Source organism: Tachyglossus aculeatus, chromosome 21 (genome assembly GCF_015852505.1).
Source record: "Tachyglossus aculeatus isolate mTacAcu1 chromosome 21, mTacAcu1.pri, whole genome shotgun sequence".
Lineage (NCBI taxonomy): Eukaryota > Metazoa > Chordata > Mammalia > Monotremata > Tachyglossidae > Tachyglossus > Tachyglossus aculeatus.
Window position 1 is genome coordinate 23,113,204 of NC_052086.1, and position 25,671 is coordinate 23,138,874.

General features: G+C 43.4%; 1 protein-coding gene across 3 annotated transcripts in view; it reads right to left on the reverse strand.

Annotated features, from left to right (window-relative positions):
• Positions 1-6,105: 6,105 nt before the first annotated feature.
• Positions 6,106-25,671, reverse strand: part of ATP2A2 (ATPase sarcoplasmic/endoplasmic reticulum Ca2+ transporting 2) — a 69,874-nt gene continuing 50,308 nt past the window's right edge. The window contains exons 10-22 of one of the 3 annotated variants that reach the window (XM_038762456.1): positions 24,403-24,505; positions 23,203-23,334; positions 22,974-23,096; positions 21,106-21,324; positions 19,665-20,000; positions 17,499-17,719; positions 16,597-16,799; positions 15,948-16,033; positions 14,299-14,432; positions 13,470-13,587; positions 12,167-12,287; positions 7,148-7,188; positions 6,106-6,358 (exon numbers count right to left, since the gene is read on the reverse strand). In XM_038762456.1, coding sequence (XP_038618384.1) covers positions 7,175-7,188; positions 12,167-12,287; positions 13,470-13,587; positions 14,299-14,432; positions 15,948-16,033; positions 16,597-16,799; positions 17,499-17,719; positions 19,665-20,000; positions 21,106-21,324; positions 22,974-23,096; positions 23,203-23,334; positions 24,403-24,505 — 1,810 coding nt within the window. In that variant the 3' untranslated portion in view covers positions 6,106-6,358; positions 7,148-7,174. Of the gene's footprint in view, positions 7,189-10,664; positions 12,288-13,469; positions 13,588-14,298; positions 14,433-15,947; positions 16,034-16,596; positions 16,800-17,498; positions 17,720-19,664; positions 20,001-21,105; positions 21,325-22,973; positions 23,097-23,202; positions 23,335-24,402; positions 24,506-25,671 lie in introns of all 3 variants that reach the window. The other 2 variants (XR_005455337.1, XM_038762455.1) reach the window with 2 other exon arrangements.

Here is a 25,671-nt window from a genome sequence, read left to right on the forward strand (position 1 = left end):
ATTTCCCTCAGAATCCAATAGGAGTTGGGGAAGGGCACTGGCCTACAGCCCCAAATCTCCACACGCCCCCTCTCCGGGATCCGGGAGCCTCGACGGAAGACACGCTGGCTCATTCCCTTGAGGGCTGAGGCAGCCCAGTAGACTGATCTGTGCCCGAGCGGCGGTGGGAGGAGTGGAAGATGCCCTTGGGATGGTTACAGGTGCAATTGTGAATTCTGAGCAATGGGGAATAGGCTGACCCTGTGAGACTTCAACTCTCGCTCTGCACATTGAGTTTCAGAAATCTGCATTTCTTTATTGCGGACGTGCCTGCAGCTCTCCAGAGTCCTGCTTGGTTGCAGGAGGAGGGCATCCACGGCCTGGGCTGCCCATTGCCAGCTTTCCCTCCTGTGGACTTGCCAGTGGGTCTCAAGTGAGTAGCGTTACTACACAACTTCCCCTCCTCCTCCTCCTCATCAATCGTATTTATTGAGCGTTTACTGTGTTCAGAGCACTGTACTAAGCGCTTGGGAAGTACAATTTGGCAACATATTGTACATATCCTCACTGGCTAACAGTGCCTACCCCTCACCTGAGGGCCCCTCTTCTTGCGGGCGTATCTGGGGCAGTTAGCTGTTGAGCTCTACTTTGTGCTCAGCTGGTGGGGTAAATACAAAATTATCAAAGCTCTGAGTTTGCACTGAGGCTTATTGACCTCTTTCCTCCCTGTTGTCCCACCTCCCCAGGCAGCTGAGCTCTGGACCTTTCCTACTGCTGAGTGGTAGGATCCAAGTTCTTGTCCTGGCTCCACCACATGTCTGCTGTTCAACCTTAGGCGAGTCGCTTTACTTCTCTGTGCTTCAGTTCCCTTATCTGTAAAATGGGGATAAGAGGGTGAGCCCCATGTGGAATAGAACCCGTGTCCAAGCTGATTAACCTGCATCTACCCCAGTTCTTGGAACAGTGCTTGGCACATAGTAAGCACTTAACAAGTACCATTATTATTATTATATGCCCTGATCTGAACATGAGTCAAGTTAGAACAAAGCTGGTTGGTGACCTTAATTTGTTGGAGGCCTCTTGCTGCCCTGAGAGCCAGTGATTTCCAGCAGCAAAGGGCAGGAGTCAGGTTGGGATCTACTCTTGTCCCAGGGGGTGGGAAGAGGGAGGTGTTTCAGGGAAAATGTGAATTGCTCCTGGGACTGACTGACTGCTCCCTTTTGGCATGATGCACTGCCGGGGAGTGAGGAAGGGCGAGGACAGGAAGCTGGGGAGGGAGTTTGCTCATGGCCCTTGGCGAGAGGGGTGAAGTGTGTGTGTGCCCTCTGAGGAATTGCTGTGTGGAGGAATTGGCTGTTCTCCCCTTGAAGGATTTCTTACTTGAGTGGTTGTGGTGACTGGTTTCTAGACAGGCCCTGCCTGCCTGGCAGGAGTGAAGAGAATTCCCTGGGGCAAATGGGCCTCTCTTAGTTTGACTTAAACTGTTGGAGCTCAAGGCTGGGCCCCTGGGAAAGTGGAAAGAATGAGCACAGTGCATGTGCTGGAGTCCAGGATGGAAGCTGGCACTCTGGCCATATTCCCTCTGCTTTTTAGGGCCTGTTTCCCCTGCTGCCCTGTAAGGGGGTAGCTTTCCTCCTAACCACAGGAATCAGGACCTGCAAGGGAATCAGCTCAGGGCAAAGCCCTCTCAGGGTGCCAGGGGCTTGGAAACCCTTCCTTCAGCCTCCTCCATGGCTGCAGGAATCACTGTGATTGATTAGCTCCTAACTAAGGCTGCAGGAATCACGGTGATGGATTGGCTCCTAGCTAAGGCTAATTTTCTTCTGCTTCTGGAGGTGGCCGGCCAGAGCCACAGCTGAGCACAAGCCAAGCCTTTAATTTTCCAATGTCAAACCAACAAGCCTGAGGTTGGGTTTGTTCGTGCCCAATATTCCCAGCAGGCTGTGCCTCACCCTTTCTACATCCATAGAAGGAGGAAGCCCCCTATTACATAGGTTTCCACTCCCCCATTGAGCGGTGGACCGACTCTCCTAGGCTGAGCCCTACAGCTCCTTGGACACTGCAAGATGAGGGTAGAAAGGGAAGGAGAAAATTTTGTCCCAACTTCAGTGGTTCAAAGAACAGCTTCCCCCCAAGAGAATCGATCGAATGAATCAATGGGATTTGAGCATTGTACTAAGCACTGGGGGGAACTCAACAGAGTTGACAGGCATGTTCCCTGCCCACAATGAACTTACAGTATAGAGGAAGTTAAGAAATGAGTCTGTTCCCTCTGCTTTCTCCTTTCAGGCTTTTCCAGACAGGTAGCATTTCCAAGGAACCTGGAACCTTAGTGGCAGGGAAGCTAGTTCTTTAGACTGTAAGCTCGTTGTGGACAGGGAATGTCATTGTTTATTGTTGTAGTGTGCTTTCCCAAGTGCTTAGTTGAGTGCTCTGCACAATAAGCACTCAATAAATCTGATTGAATCCCAACTGCCTCAGTTTGCTTGGCTTGTTGTCCTGCCCACTTGTTACTCTTCTTTTTATGGCGTTTACCATGGACCAGGCACTCTAAGTTCTAGGGTCCAAGACACAGTCCCTGTCCCACATAATCCCTATTTTAGGTAACTGAGGCACAGAGAAGCAAAGTGACTTGCCCAAGGTCACCCAGCAGACAAATGGTGGAATAGGGAGTAGAACCCAGGTCCGTGCCTTTTCAACTAGACCATACTGAGCTGGAGAGCAGCTGTCACGTTTTGGGCAAGGTGCTGCTCATTACCAGCCTTTGTTTTTGGGTAAGGGAGTGAAGATGGCAGAAGGATTGCTTGGAATGGAACTTGCCCCAACATGGGCAATGCAGCTTAGAGGGTCACACTGTAAACGCATCAGGCTCCTGTGGTCGGCCCTTTCTGTCACTTATTCGTTCCGTTGTATTTATTACTATTTAGTACATATTTATTACTCTATTTATTTATTTATTTATTTATTTATTTTACTTGTACATTTCTATCCTATTTATTTTATTTTGTTGGTATGTTTGGTTCTGTTCTCTGTCTCCCCCTTTTAGACTGTGAGCCCACTGTTGGGTAGGGACTGTCTCTATGTGTTGCCAACTTGTACTTCCCAAGCGCTTAGTACAGTGCTCTGCACATAGTAAGCGCTCAATAAATACGATTGATTGATTGATTGATTTATTAAGCACTTACTGTGTGCAAAGCACTTACTAACACATTCCCTGCCCACAGCGAGCTTATGGCAGTTCCGTTTTACCCCAAGGCCAACGGGAAAGGGGTGGAGAAGTGATGTATTTGCTTATGCAACGGAGGTGAACCTGGGCAATGTTTAGCCTGTAGAGACGGGAAGTTCCAAAGAAACTTGTACATGAGTGATGTCATCATTCCTTAATAGGGAATGGTAGGATTAATGTGTTCGGTTTTACATAAAATCAAAATTACCCTACTAGGAAAAGCTGCAGGAAGCAAGTGAAAGTGGTAAACATTACTGTAGTCTTTGGAGCAGCTAAACATTTATGCAAGCCTGTTCACTCTGAGTGAACCTGGGCAATGTTTAGTCTGTAGAGACGGGAAGTTCCAAAGAAACTTGTACATGAGATGTCATCATTCCTTAATAGGGAAAGGTAGGATTAATGTGTTCGGTTTTACATAAAATCAGAATTACCCTACTAGGAAAAGCTGCAGGAAGCAAGTGAAAGTGGTAAACATTACTGTAGCCTTTGGAGCAGCTAAACATTTATGCAAGCCTGTTTGCAGAATTTGGTACTATCTAGACAAAGGCTCTGCCAACAAAATGGTATTTCAGACTAGTACAATCTGTACAGAATGAGAGATTCAAGGCTCTATCTGCTTGTTATAGTTCCAGCTTTGGAAGTGAGGGATAGGCCACAGGAGACGGTAGCGGGGATACTAGATTTAATCCAGTTCTTGGAGCTGAAGCGTACCGAGGGGAGCAGGCGACGCTTCTTTCATGTAAAGCCCAGATTTCTGCTCCGACAGGCTCGGCCACAGCTCGCCCTCCATAACCACAGCAGGAGGACACCCTCTCCAGAGCTCCTCTAAGCAACATGAAATACCTACCTTCTTTCCTCAGTGGGCCCAGGTTTGTGGCATCTATCACAACCGACGATCACCAAGGCCACTTTTACCACTAAAGCCTAGTAGGGCTGTGCCTTACTCGTTGGATCAACTTCATCATCATCATCATCAGTCGTATTTATTGAGCGCTTACTATGTGCAGAGCACTGTACTAAGCGCTTGGGAAGTACAAATTGGCAACATATAGAGACAGTCCCTACCCAACATAGGGCTCACAGTCTAAAAGGGGGAGAATAATAACTTAATAATATTCCTTAAGTGCTTACTCTGTGCCAGGCACTGTTCTAAGTGCTGGGGTAGACAGAAGATGAATCGGGTTGAACACAGCCCCTGTCCCACATAGGGCTCAGTCTTAATCCCCGTTTTACAGATCATCATCATCAATCGTATTTATTGAGCGCTTACTATGTGCAGAGCACTGTACTAAGCGCTTGGGAAGTACAAATTGGCAACATATAGAGACAGTCCCTACCCAACAGTGGGCTCACAGTCTAAAAGGGGGAGACAGAGAACAAAACCAAACATACTAACAAAATAAAATAAATAGAATAGATATGTACAAATAAAGAGTAAAAAATATGTACAAACATATATACATATATACAGGTGCTGTGGGGAAGGGAAGGAGGTAAGATGGGGGGGATGGAGAGGGGGATGGGGGGAGAGGAAGGAAGGGGCTCAGTCTGGGAAGGCCTCCTGGAGGAGGTGAGCTCTCAGCAGGGCCTTGAAGGGAGGAAGAGAGCTAGCTTGGCGGATGGGCAGAGGGAGGGCATTCCAGGCCCAGGAATTGAGATGAGGGAATTGAGGCACAGAAGTGACATGACTTGCCCAAGGTCACACAGCAGACAAGTGGTGGTTGGATCCAGGTTAGAAGCCAGGTCCTGCTAACTCCCAGGCCTGTGCTCTATCAACTAGACGATGCTGCTTCTCACCTAGTCCAGTTCCACCCCTCTTGATTTTCCATTATCGGTCCCCAGTGGGGCCCCTCTCTGTGACGGAGAAGCCCCAACTCCCGGCTTCATAGGTCGTCGCCACCAGCGGTGGAGTTCTGGGAAAACGGCAGTCTAGCAGTGCAGCTCCGCTTACCTCAACGCAGCCGGAGGCCCGTGGGAGGAGGATGAGCGACCGCAGGCTGTAGGGCGAGCTGAAATGCAGAAATGCTTTAAGGATGCAGTTAAAATAGTTCTGCATCCCACTGAAAGTGGGTGTCAGGTGCAGAGGAGAGACCAACATGGGGGGCCCGCTAGCAAGAAAGGAGCAGCTCTAATACCACAAAAAGTGGCAGGTGCTGCACCTGTGGGCAACAGAGGACAACTCTTCATAGAGATGGTCTCTCCTTCCCAACAAGCTGGTGCTGGGCATCGCTCCTCTTACCAAGAGACCTCAGGCTCAGCCCCTTCCCGGCTGGTCACCAACCACTATTTATGTCCAGTCTTTTAAGCTTTGACATTTCCCACATATTTGTGCCCAGTCTGGGGACACTGAGTACATCCAACCTGCTCTGTTACTGCTTAGGAAAAAGAAATTTAGTTCACAGCAACCCCGTGCTCCGAAGGAAGACCCCCGTGGAGGAGCAGCTGGTGCTGGGCATCGCTCTGCTTACCAAGAGACCTCAGGCTCAGCCCCTTCCCGGCTGGTCACCAACCACTATTTATGTCCAGTCTTTTAAGCTTTGACATTTTCCACATATTTGTGCCCAGTCTGGGGACACTGAGTACATCCAACCTGCTCTGTTACCGCTTAGGAAAAAGAAATTTAGTTCACAGCAACCCCGCGCTCCGAAGGAAGACCCCCATGGAGGAGCAGCTGATTTCTGGGCAGAACTGAATCCAATATGCATATATTCACAGCACACATCGAGTCGGGGAAGCCCCAGAGCTTATTTCTTATTTATGGCTGGATTAGAGCTAGAACGAACCACTAATTCAAACCTCCCGACTGGTAATGAGGCAAGTCCCGGGCCCGATGAAACCTCGGCTGACTCACCCCCGAGCCACGCATGCAAGGCAGGCCACCAAATAAAAAAAAAAAACAGTAGGGAAAGAAATGTTTATTATTTGCGGTTTCTCAAAAGATCTTACAAACAAAGGAGAAGAGATTTTTTGAAAAATGTCTCTCGGTGCCAGACAGTAATCCCTAATTTGGCCCAGGAGCCCCTGGACCAGAAAACCCCCACTGCGGCGAGACCAATACTGCAGGAACAAGGACTGCAACTTGTGGCAAATGTTGTTACCAGGGAGGGTCATCCCGGCATTACCAAGAGACCGTTCAAGCACATACACGCACACCTGCGGAAAACAAAGTGCATGAAGTAACACGCAAAGGATGTATTGGAGAATAAATTTATTTACCTGAAACCATGACATCGGCGTGATGCTTATCGTAATCGGCACAGAAATGAACGGATCTTTATGTACAGATTTAGGTCAAACATGCGTTTGAGAGTTGCCTTAGCTTTTTTTTTTAAAAAAAAAAACGATAAATGCATCACGATCTGTACTGCTTTTGCTTTCATTAGTTATTTCATTACAGTGCAAAGAAGTCGTGTTCGCACACAAATGAAAATCGTCGTTACGAACTGGAGGCTTAACGTTTTACCTTTCGACACCTGTAGTTTTTGATGAATTTAAATAAGCTTACTGTACATAGCTGTATACTGAGTAGCACACTTAGATGATAACACAATTTGCTACTTACAACTGAAGGCATGCACTAGAATTCAGTATTTTAAGCTTTGACATTTTCCACAGAGGAAGAGGAAACTTTGCTGAGTGACAGCTTAAATTTTCATAACAAAATCTTCATGCAGCAAAGAAACCAAACTGCTCTGCAGAGTTTTTTGATCTGTTCAGCTATATTGCACATTTGTGTTTTTAAACTGAAACCCCATTGTTAGATACACATTTCCTGCACATAGCACATCATGAGTTTGGGTGGGGGTGGGGTGGGGGTGGGGGGGAGAATTATTTGACTTTTAAAAAATCTTTTTCCATTTGTTTCCCAACATCACACATGCAGAGGGGTGGTAGAAGTGTTGCTAAAAAAAAATGCACAAGCACGCAACGAAACAACCTTACATTTCTGCAAAATTGTTTAGGAAGCGGTTACTCCAGTATTGCTGAAAAGGAAAGAGAGAGAGAGAGGGAATCAGCTTATAAAAAAGAAAGAAAATCGCCACCTAATTATAAAAAATAGGATTTAGAGGAGTAAATAGTGACAGATGAAAAGAATATCGAAAGTGCTATCAGATCCAGGAGAGATGGCCAGAAACTTCGGTCCGTTTACCGTATTTTGCAATCTACTCTTGAGAAGTCAGAAATGACCCCTTAACAATGCAGACCAATGCTATATTACAAGATGAAGTACTCTGTGAAATTAACTTCATAGGGGCCTCTCGGAAAACTTTCCAAATATGACTACCCAAAACGTAGCCACCACAAATCGTCAGTGTGATTAGCACAAAGGAAGAAAGTTAATGGTTAGAAGTGCAAAGAGGCAAGACAAGTGAGCAGTGCATCTCTGCCACCAGTTTTACTTCCTCTCTTCCCCACAAATTCATCCAACTTTCAGGGTTTTGGTGATAGGCTCTAATTCAGTCATTGTGCCGTACTGCATTTGATTATCACCAGAGGGTATTTCAAGCCAGAATTTAAATAACCACCCGATTCCTCTTGCCCACCTTTTGGACACTGTTGTGAAACAGATTATGGTCCAGGTCATTATTAATTAGCCCCCAACGTACACTGTTTCTTTCCCAAACACTGCATATTTTACTTGTACATATCTATTCTATTTATTTTATTTTGTTAGTATGTTTGGTTTTGTTCTCTGTCTCCCCCTTTTAGACTGTGAGCCCACTGTTGGGTAGGGACTGTCTCTAGATGTTGCCAACTTGGACTTCCCAAGCGCTTAGTACAGTGCTCGGCACATAGTAAGTGCTCAATAAATACGATTGATGATGATGATGTTGGGTAGGGACTGTATATGTTGCCAACTTGTACTTCCCAAGCTCTTAGTACAGTGCTCTGCACACAGTAAGCGTTCAATAAACACGATTGATTGATTGATTGATTGAATAACACTGCCGAGGAGTGTCGGGGATTTGGAAGAACTGGCAAAAGAGCTATTATGTAAGCTGGGCTAATTTAAGGGAAGTAGTGAAAAAACCCAAGCTACCATTGGTTCTCTAAATTATCATCATCAATCATCATCATATATCACCTGTATATATGTCTGTACATATTTATTACTCTATTTATTTATCTTGTACATATCTATTCTATTTATTTTATTTTGTTAGTATGTTTGGTTTTGTTCTCTGTCTCCCCCTTCTAGACTGTGAGCCCGTTGTTGGGTAGGGACTGTCTCTATGTGTTGCCGACTTGTACTTCCCAAGCGCTTAGTACAGTGCTCTGCACACAGTAAGCGCTCAATAAATACGATTGATTGATTGATTGATTGATAGGCCTGGAAGAATGAACCTAGTCTATGTTTGCCGTCAAATCACTTAGGACCACTTTTGTGGCCTTAAAGTAACTGTTAAGACTTGCTAAAAAACTAACAAGGTCTGGCTAGGTTTGGGGCCACTGTACTTCTCCCAGCTGAGTCGAAATATTACGAGAAAAGGAAATTTTGAGTTGCACTGGAGAAGTATTATTACAGTGACAGAATTTCTGGACAGATGGGAGTTACTTCTTCAAATGAATCAGTGGAGGAATCAATCAATTGCTTTTTATGGAACGCACTTCACCACCTAAATAGTCCATGAAGCTAAATCACTCTATTGACCTGTAAAGAAGTGATACACTTCCCAGGTAGACAGATAACTTTAGGGGATACCGAAGGTGGGCAGATACAGGGATGCCTGCCTCTCCTTCGCAGGCCTGAGTTGTTAGCAAGCCCACATTTTATTCAATTTTATTCTACCATCACCTTACTTGGCCAGGTACACACACACTGATTCAAATAGTTTAACTCCTTTGAAATCCTTGGTGAAGGAGAAGAGAGGTTTAGAGGAGCAGAAGGTTGTTAACAAAGAAAATGTAGGAGCTTAAGAGCTTACTGCAGACCCATATGCCCTGAATGTGGAGAACTTACATACAAATAAAACTGAAGAACGCTGACAACACTCCAACTGGGGGTTATCAAGTCAGATAGCATGAGAAGACCATGCTATCTGACCATGTTCAGATTCTCTTTTCTAGGTTTACTTTTTTTTATCCCATTCCCGCACCATTCAACGAAACAAACGGGCAAAAATCTCACTAACGGCTTAAACTGAGTTTTTTTCTACAGCGAGAGGAACAAAACTGAAAAGAGACTTCAAGATTTTATAACAAACAGGTGCAATGTATATTGTAGTAACAACCTGCACCTTCAATTATACCCTCTCACCACTATTCAGTGCGTTTGTCATTCAGCTGGGCCACTCAAAATCTCCACACAGAGTCGGGAGAAATCTCTTTCAAGGACAACACATCTTTCTCTGATTCTGCCAGTCACAATGAACACAGGTCTACAATTCAGTGGAGTAACTTAGCCGTAGAGCCCTTTCCTTTCCAACCCAGGTTCAAAGTAAATAGTGCTAAAGGGTTAGGAATCTTATATACACGAAGGAACATGGTGGATGTCATGAGAACCGCTCACTTTCACGTTCAGCGTGCTTCTCGTAAAAATATTTATAGAATTACCAATTCTGTGGCAAAGCTATGGGTTTCTCCCCAGCTTGAACCATCTCCTTAAAAGACTTTGGCGTTATTCTAACTGAAAGGCCAGATGAGGGAATTTAACTGAAAAGGAATTTACTGTTGATGACCAAATACACTGGATACTCAAATTCCCCGGCTGATCTGAATTGCTAAATAATTATCAAGAGGCCCCAGAAGTGGAATGAGAGAGTAAATTTAGGAACCCATACTATTTAAACGTTGATTCAGGAGTTGTTTGTCCCCTTGGAGAGTGAGTTTCATTACCACTGTATTTCCTCTGATAAACGGGTATAAAGCTACCCCTAAAGGAGTTCACTTAATGGTTATCTATCAGTCGGTCAATAATATTTACTGAACACTTACTATGTGCAGAACCCTGAACTGAGTGCTTGGGTGACAGGATATCTTCAGAAGATGAAAACCCTAATTAGGGGGCTCTGAGCACATCGCTCGGACCAAACCATGAAAGGGGGGTGTCTTCACAACCCCATCCTTTTGGGACAAATGGCACTCTCATGAGTTGGCACCTGAGCAGTGACAGGGAAGAGCTCTGCAGTATGATTTTGCTATCGTACAAACAAAACGGTGGCCAACGTGGCCGAGACCCGGCGATGCCCCAGTGACCGTTCCCCCTGAGTTGATGGGACCACAGTACTAAAATGACAAGCTTTTAGATTTGCTTCCCCTCCAGTCCCTTCGCAGATCTCGCTATCAGCTGTGTCAGCTAAAACAGTGATAATTCTGTAACACAGCAGAGTCTGACACAAGGGAGCATGGAAAGAAGGAAGCTGCTATTTATTAGTTTTTCATTATACAGCACATGGTATTTTCAGCAAGTCACCTCTGGCTGGAATGATACATCCACAAGGTAAATAAAAATACTCACTGTAGTTGATGAATGTTGGAAGGCATTGGAGAAAAACACCACAGTTAGGACTGTTAATGACGTACACACGGTTGGCATAGGACTGACCTTAAATACATGCGCAAACATTTATAATAATGATGGTGGTGGTGGTTAGTGCCACATTAAAATAAAAATAGTTCTATACAATATGTTCATTTGGTCATGTGCTATTTACAGATTTTACAAAACACGCACACGCGCGCGCGCACACACGCACACACACACTGGAATTGGTTCAGGCCAGCAGAGTAACTTGCATAAAGTGTAATAGCAGATGACAGTAAGTGCTCTGTGTGTAAGAAATCCAACTTCTGTGAAGCGCAAGTATCTTTTTCTCCCCTCGGTCACAATGCTAAGGCTCTGATCTTAAGTCTTGAAAGAAAACTGGATATATATTAGATAATGAATCCAAAACTAAGCTGAGGCCACTCAAAGTTAAAACAAGACAGTTGTTTGTTCCTCTGTCCATTTAAAAGGTTTTATTCGTTTTTTAAACTAGGTTGTGAAGTGCCGCTGAAGTGGGCAACATTGGCAGAACAATGTCTTATACAATAAAATACATTAGACATTTAAATAAATAACCTAAAAACTACGGAGGGGGAGGAAAAACCCAGTAAATTGAACCTGGAACAATATTTTCTGCACAAGCAAGAATAGGCATACCTCTGGAGACTGGTGTAAACAAAACAGTCAAAATCCAAAATGAAGCAAGGAAGGAGGAGGGCGGAGAGAGTGGTAGTGAAAGGAGGCGGTCACGTTGGGAGAGGGTTGGGACTGGGCGGGCAAGGGAGGGGTGTGAAGTGGCAAACCAAAAAATACTGACTGAGGTAGCAATACTCTGCTCAGTGCAGAAAAATTGGCTTATGAATAAAAAAATGGGACAGTGACATCAAATTAAATTCAGATGATCATGCAGAAGACACAATACATGCTATTTAGTTTTAGAAAAAAACCACACACATTCATTCCCTAAAATCTGCTGCCAATTAGTTTGGTGACAATGTCTGCTGGCTCAACTATTTTTTTGTTTTTTTTTTTTACAAGGATGAGACTATTAAACAGAACACTGTACATGCTTTTTCATCTACAAAAAAATATTTGCATAAAATAGTGTTAGTTCTCTGTACATGTCAATGGACACTTTAATTATGTGTATAAAAAATGAAAATCTTGCCCCACTGTAGTCAGAAAAAGCAAAACAAAACCTAGAGTATGAAACCTCCTTCACCAGCAAATATGTTCATGTGAAAATTCAGCAGAAATAGACAGTTGCTTTAAACAATAAAAAAATTAATTGATTAAGTTAAACATCTTTATGTAAAACTACGTCAGTCAAGACCAGAACATATCACTAAAGTTAGTGTCTGTACTGTAAAGCCAGATAACCAACGGCATTATAGTAAGCACAAACGGCCAGGAAATCCCTTCCGTGCATGCCGAGAAAGAACACGGTTTGGTGGAAGGTCGCACGCATTCTTTACCAGGTTCCAGATAGTTACGGGCCACAAACTTAAGCGTCTCATCCATCAGAATCACAGGTAATGATATTTTCAGCACCATCAGCCACTGGGTCACATTCAGAGGGGTGATCTGGAAGATGAGCTACAACAGAGAAAAGAAGTGTCACCGGGTATTATGACGCATTTCCAGGCCGGGGGAAACCGGCATTAATGACAAGCCCCATCAGGAAACAAGTCAGATCGATACAATCTTTCAACGTTATCGCCACATCACGAAGCCTGAGTTCCCAGAGTCATCAGTGGGTCTTGAAAAACCGAGCCAGAGGGGAACTTGAAGAACCCACAGATTTGGGCATGGCAGGTCCCAAGAATGTTGAGCACAAAGAAAATGAGAATTCCTCTATTTATTATTAAAAGCTACAAGATACTAGGTACCCCACGCCAAAAGAAGCCAACTGAGTGGCCCCAAACAGCCTTAGTAAATAAAGAAAAAATGCTCCCCTCTAGCAAATATGAAGGCAACTGTGTTTGTGTACGGAAGTTCTGCTTTTAGCATTTTGGACGAAGGGCACCGCAAAAGATCCAAAAAGGCTTCCCACATTTTGGATCCTTTCTCATAAACATGGTGATTCCCCCATATGACAATCTGCTCTATACCCAGAGAGGGAATCAGAGAGGGTGGACCTGAGTCTCATTCTGCTTTTAGCCGGAATCTTGAACCATCAGAAAACCATTTCTTAGGAATCCGCTAAAGAATGAATTACCAGGACAACATTTTGGGGAATGAAATGTTGTGACAGCAAAATTATGCTGGGGTGTGTGACAGGAAATTTAAAAAAACTAGTACACTGCACTAGTTCAATGGCAAGAGTACATTGGATTAGCTAATTGAAATCTGCTATGTACGCTAGAAGTTTCAATGGAACAATAATAATAAAGACGATGATGGTAATAATAATAATAATAATATTTGTTATGTGCTTTCTCTGTGCCAAGTACTGTTCTAAGATACAAGCTGATAAGGTTGGATCCAATCCATGTCCCACATGGGTCTCTGTGTTTAACCCCATTTCACAGTTGAGGAAACAGGCACAGACAACTGACTTGTCCAAAGCCACACGGCAGGCAAATGGAAGTGCAGGGATTAGAACCCAGGTCCTTTGACTCCCAGACCCCACAGTCTTTCCTCTTGACCACACTCCTTCTCTAAATCTTCCTTCTGGAAGGTTTAGTGGAGGAGGTGTGGAGGGGGAAGAGAAAGATTCTTTCCTTCTGTTCAGTCCCTCAGTTTCGCTAACAGTTTTGTCAATACACAGAAACTTACCGGCAATGGTTCGACATAGAGAATCAGGAAGTGGAGTGACATGGATAAACAAATAGAGCCCACCAGCCAGATGTTTTCCCATGGAGGCATCCTCAATAATGACTGGTTTTCTGATAAGCTGGAAAGACAGTAAGCATAGATATCTCAGACTACGCTCCTTGAAGGGAAAGCACTTCCATATGGGTAAATACAAAAATGTTCACATAAAAACATCAGAATTAAACATACAGATCTACCTTTTTTCTCATGCAAGGCACGGCCATAAAGCTTTATTTTTACACAGGCCAGGCCACTGACTAAAATACTGACTAATTTAGTTTCCTCTGATAAAATCAGAGAAGCAAAACTCCAACTTTTGGTTTAGGTACCTGTGCTGCCCCTTAAAAGCTCTAATGTTTCAACTGCCTTTGATTGCTAAGGCTATTTACAACTTTCCATCTTTACTCCTGGATTAACTGGACAGCCACTATCCGACCCACTGGTAAGAACTCCCCCCAGCCACCATAACAATGTTGGAATACATCTTCTTGATCTTCTGCTTGAGTGAAGCAGAACCAGGAGAATAATCCAACTGATGACAAAACTAAGCAAGGGAAAACTCTACAGATTGGCGATTACAGGAATGGTGGTGTTTTAAGCTCAAAATTATGACTGCTTCTTCTATATTTTCTTCTGAGGGCTTATCTTTCAGAAGACCAAAAAACCCCACTTTTCAGGAATTTGTCACAATTGTACTATTACTCAATACATGCACATGCTTATCACTATTTTAAAAACATTTTGAGGCAAAAGACTTGAGGGAACACTCTACCATTTAGGATTTACCAACCTGTTAAGAGCATTACACATCTCTATAGTAACCAGAACAGAGAGGGCCATCGTCATTGGGTACGGGGACTCGAAGACCACACAATCAACGCCTTCAAAGTCAGGGTTGTCATCTTTGCACTGCAGGAAATGGCTCTACAACAAAAGGCAAATTCTTGATCAGGCAAACAAAAGTTACTGCACTGTACAGTTGCAGATCGCAGTTTTAGCTACATTCATGATATAATTTTGAAGCTTAAGTTCAGATGAGTTCCAAACTTCGTCATTTCCTAATGCCTGCAGGACTTCAAGCAAATGAGAAATTACAGTATTGACAGCTTTGCTGCTTACGTGAAATGAAAAACAAAATATAATTTGTGGCTATAAAAAACCAGGTTGCATAGTACAAAAACCTGTAAACGCTGTGGCCACACAGTAAGCGCTCAGTAAATACCTTTGATGATGGTGATGTGTAGCCTAAATTAAAGAGAAGTAACATGGCCTTGTGAAAAGGCTGCAGTCCTGGGAATCAAAGAATTAGGGTTCTAATCCCAGCTCTGCCACTTGCCTATTTGACCTTGGGGAGGTCACTTCATTTCTCTGTGCCTCAACGTCCTCATCTGCAAAGTGTAGCTTCAATATTTAGACTGTGAGCTAGGGATTGCGTTTGACCCGATCCTCCAACTCAGTGCTTAGAGCACTGCTTGGCACAATAGTTATTGCTTACTGTGTGCAGAGCACTGCACTAAATACGTAGGAGAGTACAACAGAGTTGGTAGACGTCCCCTGCCCACAACAAGCCTACAGTCTACAGGGGGAGATACACATTAATAAATTCCAGATGTAAGTGCTGTGGGGCTGAGAGTGGGGTGAATACCAAGTGCCCCAAAGATTCAGATCCAAATGCAGAGAAAACAGCGAGAGACAGAGCGAGGAAGTAGAGGAAAAGAGGGCTTAACTGGGGAAGACCTCTTGGAAGAGATGTGGTTACAATGGTTTGAAGGTGGGAGAGTAAAGGTCAGGCAAATAAGGAGGAAGGGAGCATTCCAGGCCAGATGGAGGATGTGCGAAAAGGGGTCAGGGGCGAGATAGACCAGGTCAGAGCTGAGTGAATATGCGAGCGCTAGAGGAGCAAAGTGTGCAGGTTGGGTTATAGTAGGAGATCAGTGAAGGTACGAGGGGGCAAGCTGATTAAGTGTTTTAAGGCTGATGCTAGAGAGTTTCGGTTTGATGCAGAGGTGGACGGACAACCGCTGAAGGTTCGAGAAGTGATCTGGGCAGCAGACTGAAGTATGGACTGGAGTGGGAAGACAGGAGGCAGGGAGGTCAGTGAGGAGGGAGAAGCAGTAGTGAAAGTGAGATAGGAAGTGCTTGGATCAACTTAGTAGCAGTTTGGTTGGAGAGGAAAGGGCAGATTTTAACCATGTGAAGGTACAACCAACAGGATTTGCTGACTGACTTTGTGGGTTGAATGACAGAGAAGCGTAGAAAATAATGTTAAGGTTACAGGTTTGTGAGATAGGGAGGATAGTGGTATTGTCTACAGTGATGGGCAAGGCAGGGGGCAAGGCAGGGGGAGGGCAGCGTTTTGGTGGGAATATAAGAAGTTCTGTTTTAGCCATGTTTAGTTTATTATTATTATTGTTGTTGTTGATAATAAACAATTAATACCAGCTGGTAGAAGGTAACTCTTGGGCCACCATCAGCAGCAATGAACCACCAGGCAGCAGCACCCACTGTAGCAGCTCCAACGTAACCTTAAAAGAAAAGGGCGACAGAAGTCATACACACAAAGTGATCCAATGGGGGACAACTAAGTAGAAGGGAAACATGAAAATATTTACTGCAGGGAAATTGTTTTGGCACCTCATCAATGAAAAGCTTTCCTTACATTACCCAGACGACTGGAGAAGCAGTTTTGACATGGCAGCTGATGCATAACTAATGCCAGGAGAAATGCGCAAAATGCATTTCTCTGCAGTCTACAAGTTAGTATAAGCCAGACCAGAGCTCTACCCATCTTCAAAGCCCTTCCAAAATTCCACCTTCATAGGTCTTGCCCTACATAAGGGAAGGAGTATGATCTAGTGGAAAGAGTATGGATGAGCCTGGGAGTCAGAGGACCTGGGTTCTAATCCCGGCTCTGCCACTTGTCTAATTAGAGGGTCTCATTAGAAATCAAATGTTGAAATCAAAACCGAATATTGTGATGAAAATAATTTTCTGGGACCAAGAAGTCAGGTCCAAGTACAAAATGACACCTTAAGGAAAACGTGGTCCCAAAGGAAATTGAAAAAGAAAAAATGCTAGCTTTACTCACATCCGATAGCTAGATAACGGAAGAAGAGCCACCCACTGATCAGAGGCTCTTTAGGATTGCGGGGGGGCTTATTCATGATGTCCAGATCAGGAGGGTTAAATCCCAGAGCAGTAGCAGGCAGGCCGTCCGTCACAAGATTCACCCAGAGTAGTTGGACTGGAATCAAAGCCTCCGGAAAACCGAGAGCAGCAGTCAGGAAAATACTAGGCAGCACCAAAAAAAAAAGGGAGGGAGGGGGGAGAGAGAGAAAGACACCAGGTTATTTCTTACCCAACTACATTTTTGAATTGTTCATCATTGTCATAACTAACTGCTCTTACTGAGCAGCTGTGTACTAGGCGCTTGGGAACACAAAACAAATGAAATATGCAGTCTCTATCCAAGAGGTACTTACTAGCTGAATGGCACATGTGATAAAACCCAACTCTGAACCTCCACACCGGTGGTATAATTCATTCAATTCTACTCCTTACACACAAATGTTGGACCAAAGGCTAATTTCCAGTGTACCGTAAATTTTCACACTGTTTAGTTACCAAAGTCTGAACATGCTTTGGACAGTGAAGGATGCCTTCTGGTTCAGATTCAGCTTTTACCTTGCACTCCTTTCCCTAAAGAACACCTTTTAGGTGTATTACGCTGAGGTACCCAAAATAGAGTATTTCTTTACACGCCTAGAAAATCTGAACTAAGTTGTGTAGAGACAGAGCTCTAAGCAGCTTGCTCCAGGAACCCTGAAACATTACAGGATTATGAGGCTTGCCAGAGCAGGCTTAAAATACACCTTTCTACAGCTGAGAAAATTTTGACTTTTTTTCAGGTAACCTTGCAGTCAACTTTTGCATCATACAAGGAACATTCCTACGGTCAAAAGAGAGGTGCACCAAATTTCTGAAGCTTACCAAACAACCTCGCCAACATTAGAAGAGATGAGGTAGCGAATGAACTGTTTCATGTTATTGTAGATCGCTCGGCCTTCTTCAACGGCAGCTACAATTGTGGAGAAGTTGTCGTCGGCCAACACCATCTCAGAGGCAGTCTTTGCTACAGCAGTGCCAGACCCCATAGCAATGCCAATCTCTGATTTCTTCAGGGCAGGAGCATCGTTTACACCATCACCAGTCTAAAATGCCGAAGATTGACACGAGATAGTTACCTGTGTATGTCTACGACTGCACACAAACCAAACACACAGCGGAAAGCTGACAACACTATAAGCTCCTTGAAGGCAGGGAATGTGCCTACCAACTCTGTTGCACTGCACACTCCCACATGCTTAGTACGGCGTTCTGTATGCAGTAAGTACTCAATGATACGACTTATGAACCGATTGGCAATTTATATGCACACAGAAAAGCAACAACACTGCATCTACCAACCTCAAATCACTGTGGGTGTCAGAAGGGAGGGGAAAAGACAATCAAAAAACTTGTTCTTCAGGTAATGATTATTACTCAATTTTAAAAAGTCAATAAATTGGCTTAGGATGCTTTTAAGGCCCCAGTTACTAAAAATCTTAGGAGAGGAAAAATTACAAACAAAGCCTAATTCTGAATAAATCTTGGGTAAAATACTTTACATGCAGACACTATGAATTTCACATACAGATTTTCCATGCCAAACACAGGTTTTCCAGCCATGGTTTTGAATACACCCTATTTTCTTAAACTCAGGGGTGTTCTGGAAAAGGTCCATGCCAAGAACAACACGGGTTGTAGTGCTCAACAAGATTGACGCCACATGCTTGGGAAGAAACTGTTTTTCTCTCCATCAGTTTGTTACTTTCAACAGGTTCAACACCTTTAACAGGTTCCTATGGTCGAAAGAACACCCCCTATTTCCTTAACTGTATTCTGGCCCAAACGCATAGCAAAATTCATGCAGTCTGACAGAACAGAGTATTCACAACGTACATTTTGGTTACCATAAAACAGAGTTATAAGACTGTGGCTATGCATCAGTCTACCACCTGCCACTTCAAGACACCTGCCCCTTGGATCAGGTAAATGCATGGCAGAGGGGGATTTCCTACCTGCCTCATTTATTCAAAGAGAAAGTTCTCCCACTCTCTCTACTTTTATAACAATATTGAAGTCATATGCACATTTTATAAAATGCTTCCATTTTGTCTTCAAAAACCTATTCAAACTTCTCCCTATGACTGAAGGTAGGGACTATTTAATACCATGTCTTCCATGAGAAGCAGCATGGTATAGTGGCTAGAGCACGGGTTGGGAGTCATGAGGTCATGGTTCTAATCTCAGTTTTGCCACTTATCTGCTATGTAACCTTGGGTAAGTCACTTCACTTCTCTGTGCCTCAGTTCCCTGTAAAATGGGGACTGAGACTCTGAGCCCCATGTGGGACAGGGACCGTGTCCAACCCGGTTTGCTTGTATCCACCCCAGCATTTAGTATGGTGCCTGACATATAGTAAGTGCTTAATAATAATAATAATGGCATTTATTAAGTGCTTACTATGTGCAAAGCACTGTTCTAAGCGCTGGGGAGGTTACAGGGTGATCAGGTTGTCCCACGTGGGGCTCACAGTCTTAATCCCCACTTTACAGATGAGGTAACTGAGGCACAGAGAAGTGAAGTGACTTGCCCAAAGTCACATAGCTGACAAGTGGCGGAGCCGGGATCTGAATCCATGACCTCTGACTCCAAAGTCTGTGCTCTTTCCAGTGAGCCACGCTGCTTCTCAATAAATACCATAATTATTTATTTAATTATTTCTCTAAAGCTTTGGTCTTACCAATAGAGGACCTTTTACCCTGTTCATTAGTGAGAGGAATTTTTAATAAGTTTTCCTGAAATAGAACACTTATCAAACAGTTTGACCCATCTAATTGGATCAATCTCCTTGACAAAATGATTCCTCCTTTAGTAAGCTTGAATGAAATTGGTCCTAGAAAATGTGGAAGGGGCAGGCTTCCTTCAGTCTTATCCAGAAACCAGTTAAGGATTTTTCAATTTTGGGAGTGTGTCCTACATACTGGGTTCACGAAACAGAGAATTCACTGACCTTCATTAAATGTTGGTTGCAAAAAGCAAAAAGAAACTCACCATAGCTGTGATCTCATCAAAAGACTGAAGGAATTCCACAATCTTAGACTTGTGGGATGGCTCTACCCGGGCAAAGCAACGAGCATTTAGGCAAGCATCTCTCTGTGCAGAGGGAGTAAGTTCATCAAACTCTCGTCCTGTAAAAGCCTTTGAAGAGGTATCTTCTTCATTCCCAAAGATACCAATTCGACGACAGATGGCCACTGCAGTGCCTTTGTTGTCTCCAGTAATCATAATGACACGGATACCGGCTTGTCTACAGAGTTTTATGGATGAAGCTACTTCACTTCTTGGTGGATCCAGCATACCCACGCAACCAACAAAAGTCAAATTGGTCTGAAACAAAGAAAGTCATTTTGGCTATTTTTTCTTTCTGGGAGATGATCAAATTAATCACTTCTATGACTTCAAGTCAAGAGCCTTCCTATTTTGCACCCTTGAATCTAATGCAGGAACAATGATGTTTTGCTAGCCCTTTCCCAATGGCAACACTGCATTTAATGAAACGGACAGTGTTCTCTCACTGAGGTACCGCTACAAATCATACCTTGGCTTCGATACTTTCCTTCCCCACCGCCTCAATCCTTGGAAGTATGTTGGCTAATGTGAATCATGAGTAAAGCTTATTTCATAGAGCGTTAGGTAATGGCAGATTTATTTAGCATAAGTAATAGTGGATATCTAGTCTGTTTAGAACAAGGTGACTTTTTGCAGAATAGGATGCAAAATGAAGATCTGTAAGATTCTGAATTTGGTATTCTTGTGCATACAATATAACACTTAATTTTCCGTCTCCCCAGAAACTATTTTTATGGACCTAATCAGGGTACAGCCATACTATCAATAGGGTACTATATCTCCCTTAATAAATTAAAATGTTAGATGAACAAAGTAACTGCAATAACCACACTATCACTGCACTTAATACACCTCCCCTCCTTACCCTGAAGAGGTAATGACCACCACAAAAGATAATCAGAATTTTAAATGCTCCACAAAAGTATCTTCCACTAAAAGCCATATGATCATTAACCGATCATCTGCTCCACTGCTCGCCAGAGGGCTGCAATGTGCAAGAGGAATAGGACTTTTCTAAAATAAACATGAAATGTACTGATTGGCTGAAGAGTAAATTCACAGAGTGCTCCTATCTTGAAATACCAGTTGTAACTGGAACTTGCCCAATCATTTGCTCAGTCTAGATCTTAAATACACTGTTCTGACATTGAAACAACAGGATCTCATTTAACAGTCAGATATGTTTGGAGCACTTAGCAATTTATTGGGCAAGTTACAAGGGTGACGCACTTGGTCTCTAGGGGAAAGATAACCACATCTCCTTCTTGGCCAAAGAGAGTCACCTGACCTTTTCACTGCAAAAAAACTGTTTAAGCACAATGAACTTGCAGGGTGCGGATGAAGAAACTTTTCAATAGCTAACCTCGTATTTAATAAAATTGGCAGAGTCATCCAGGTTCATTTCTTCTCTTCTTGGTGGATTGTCGTGAGTTGCTAGAGCTAAACAACGCAGCGTATCTCGGCCAGAGCCCCATTCTCGAATAACACTCATGATCTTATGCTTGACTCCTTGAGTCATAGGCATTTTAGTACTTCCAACACGAATGTGTGTACATCTCTCAATTACACCTTCAGGGGCACCCTAAAGAACCAAAATGAGGATTTGAATTAAGTGACATCATTTTATCCACGTCGAAGCAGCCAGTTGACAAATTCGGCTTGGGCGCAATTTCAGGGATATCCCCCGAGACGACGGGGTTACTGGAAATAGGGTTGTATCTTGGGGTGTATTTGCTCCCAGACCTATATGCAGTTAGTTTGGTTAGAGAAGCAGTGTGGCTCAGTGGAAAGAGCCTGGGCTTTGGAGTCAGAGGTCATGGGTTCAAATCCCGGCTCCGCCACTTGTCAGCTGCGTGACTTTGGGCAAGTCACTTAACTTCTCTGAGCCTCAGTTCCCTCAGCTGTAAAATGGGGGTTAAGACTGTGAGCCCCCTGTGGGACAACCTGATCACCTTGTATCTCCCCCAGCGCTTAGAACAGTGCTTTGCACATAGTAAGTGCTTAATAAATGCCATTATTATTATTATTATTATTATTATTCTGCTCCAGAACCTCCTGAACATGACAGCCAAGCACTACAGGTTAGTTAAAATAATGTAAGTTCCTCCCAGTCCTCCTCCCCCGCCCCCACCTAACCCATTCCCAGCAGCTTTTCTTTTGCTTCCTCTCCGAACCCCAACTCCCCCCACCTCATGTCAGTATTTTCCTCTTGAATTAACCACAGTAATAGATGCTGTTGCAAGAGCAACTGCTGCACCTTCCCACTTTCCGCTTCTAGCCCCACCCTCAGCATCATGGTTTTGGCCTGGGTGGGGAGGCCCACGGAGGGAGTGGCCACACTTGGCTTGCAGTAGAGGACGTTGGGGTAACCATGGTTAAAAATACACACCGGAGCAAGATGAGCAGAGGGTGGGTGGAGGGGGAAGAGAGGAGACTGCAGAAAAATGGCTGGGAACTGGGTCAAGGGGGAAGGAGCATGACCTAGTTGAAGAGTCAGATGACCTGGGTTCTAATTCTGACTCTGCCAGCTGCCTGCTGTGTGAACTGGGGCAAGTCACAACTTCTCTGTCTTCATCTATACAATGGAGATTCAATACCTCCTCTCCCTCCTACTTAGATTGTGAGCTCTATGTGAGACAAGGACTGTGTCCGATCTGACCTCCTGGTATCCCAGTGCTTACTGCGGTGCTTGGTTCAGAGTAAGCGCTTAACAAATACCACTATCATCATTATCATTATTACTATTGTTATTATTGAATTGACTTCCTACAGTGACTAAACGTAACACACTGGGGATGAGGCATTCCAGGGTCAGTCAGCAAATACTGCTATACGTATTTCTGTGTTGCACACTTGTACTTCCCAAGAGCTTAGTACAGTGCTCTGCACACAGTAAGCGCTCAATAAATACGATTGATTGATTGATTATGGGGAATTTGTAACCCTGGGTACCCCTGTATCTTTAATTCATTCATTCATTCAATGGTATTTATTGAGCGCTTCCTGTGTGCAGAGCACTGTACCAAGCGCTTGGAAAGTACAAATCAGCAACATATAGAAACAGTCCCTACCCAACAACGAGCCATCTTCTAAGCATTTTGTGCCAACCTCTGTCTTTGGCACTAAGGAAAGGGCCAGGGATATTACTTCAGACAGTTCTTGTCTTTCCCCAGGAGGAAACAGATGATCTACAAACACCCCTGAAAAAATTTAAGCTCTTGTAACACTTGCCTTAACGAACATCTTGCTCATGGAAGTCCGGCTAGGTTTATTTGGTGTGCAATAGACAGACATGGACTTTCTGTCTCTTGAAAACTCTAGAGTGAATTCTTTCTTCATCAGTTGTTTTATGACCTATAAGGGAGAGACCACAGAAGTAGCGTATCATCAGGCAAATGTTTGCTACTTTAAAAATACGTTCATACGGTCTGGAAATACTATGCAAAGTTTAAGTACTGACCGAATTGCAAGCATTTGTACGCTCAATTTTGGAGAGACCTTTCAGTTCGGTGTCAAATACATTCATCTTCTCAACCAGGCAGGTGAGAGCGGTTTCTGTAGCTTCCCCAACTTTTTCATATACTCCTTTTGCCTGCAATTAACAAATTAATGAGGATAAGTGGGGGGAAGACACAAAATCTCATCAACACTGCAGCAATAGTCCAAGTTTCTTTTCCAAATAGACCTCTTCGTGGCAAACTTCCCAAAAATATCCACCACTTTGTTACCTTCACTCCATCTTAAAGTAAAACTCACAAAACTAAGGCAGGAATCTATGTGAGGATCAAATGTGAACTCGGGGAGCAGATGGGATGGCACGATGGTGCCAGTGCTCTGCACATAGTAAGTGCTCAATAAATACGATTGATGATGGTAAGCAGACACTGCCTGAGGGAGACATTATAAAGGGGGTGTCCCATCAGCTTTCTAATGTTGGGTATCAAATGGCTAGAAAATGGACACATGCATTTCCATTCCTAGGCTAACAAACCAAGAAGTTTTGAAGAAAATTCTAAAATTCTTAAATCTTCCATGAGTGTGCTATATGTATTGTTATTAGTGCTTCAATGAGTGTTTTTATGTTCTGCTTTTGATCATGATTGGGCTGCTTTAGTGAAGAACACAAACAGATAATTCAATTTCAATGGGGAAAAAAAATCAGATTTTCAATGATTATTTTGGGTTTTTCATTCGGTGGATAGCTTTTCCACGGTAGAGTTAAAGGCTATTCAAGTTGGCTGCTTTTAAAATTGGATTTTTTGAATTTCAGAAACAAGATGCATTCCCTAGGCTATCAGAACTTTAAGTATTATCCCACAAAGAATTATTTTTTGCGATCATAAAACTCCTCCAAACCTAACACTGACTTCTAGCCATTACCATAGAAGAACATCTAGTACACTGTAGTTTCCTTTAAAAATGTCAATAAAGAGTAACTGAGGAATCTCCAGGTTTTCACTGATCGGCATTAGGGTCCTTGATATGGTGTTTTGTTGGCATGGGGAAGTAAAGAAAACCAACTAAGAATTCTCAAAGGGGAGGAAGGAAGGCTTGAATGCTTATTCCACCCACCACACCCAAGTATATTAATCACAACTGGACAAGTATTCTTACTTATGCTATATTCAAGTTTTATCCCATTTAACAAGTAGAGACATACCTCATTGTAGTCCAGAGCAGAATCATTACAAAGTGCACAAATTGTTGCTAATTCGACAAGGCCATCATACTGATGACATTTCACTGGTTTATCGTCTTTATGCCTGTCAAGAGAAGAAAATGAGGAGTTTCAGAGCATGTGGTTGTTGTTTTTCATATTAAGTGCAGGAGTAGATACCAAATCTGGGAGTACTGAGCCCCTTCCTTCCTCCCCCCCTCGCCCCCCTCTCCATCCCCCCATCTTACCTCCTTCCCTTCCCCACAGCACCTGTATATATGTATATATGGTTGTACATATTTATTACTCCATTTATTTATTTATTTATTTTACTTGTACATTTCTATCCTATTTATTTTATTTTGTTGGTATGTTTGGTTCTGTTCTCTGTGTCCCCCTTTTAGACTGTGAGCCCACTGTTGGGTAGGGACTGTCTCTATGTGTTGCCAATTTGTACTTCCCAAGCGCTTAGTACAGTGCTCTGCACATAGTAAGCGCTCAATAAATATGATTGATTGATTGATTGATTGATTGAAATAATCAGGTTGGGCCTGTTCCCACATGGAACTCACAGTCTAAATCAGAGAGGAGTCAACACCCCATTTTACAGATGAGGAAACTAAGGCGCTGAGAAATTAAGTGATTTGTCCAAAGATACAGAGCAGATGGGTGGTGGAGCTGGGACTGGAACCCAGGTCTTCTGACTCCCATTCCATACTCTTGCTATTAGGCCACTTTGAGCTTCCTACTAGTTTATGATTTTTACTTGATCCCTTCTTGGGTTTAATAGTATAAACAATTCCATCGTAGTTAGTGCTGAGGGGAGACTTAACAGGAGTTTGGGTAGCAACATTAATAAAGTTGGATTAATATAGCCAGCCAGAATCAAAAGCATATTCTCAATGTCATAAATTTATTCAGTCTTAGGAGTTTTAAAGTAGGGCTCAAAAGCATGTTGTCTTTTTACTCTTGACCTAAAAATGTAATCTTGGAGTAACAGGGGACCTAATGGATGGAGCTGGGAGTCAGGAAATCTGGGCTGCAGTCTCATCTCTGCCACTTGTCTGCTGTGACACCTTGGGCAACTTCTCCATGCCTTAACATCCTCATCTGTAAAGCAGGGATTACAATAATAATAATAATGATAGCATTTATTAAGCGCTTACTATGTGCAAAGCACTGTTCTAAGCGCTGGGGGGGGGTTACAAGGTGATCAGGTTGTCCCATGGGGGGCTCACAGTCTTCATCCCCATTCTACAGATGAGGGAACTG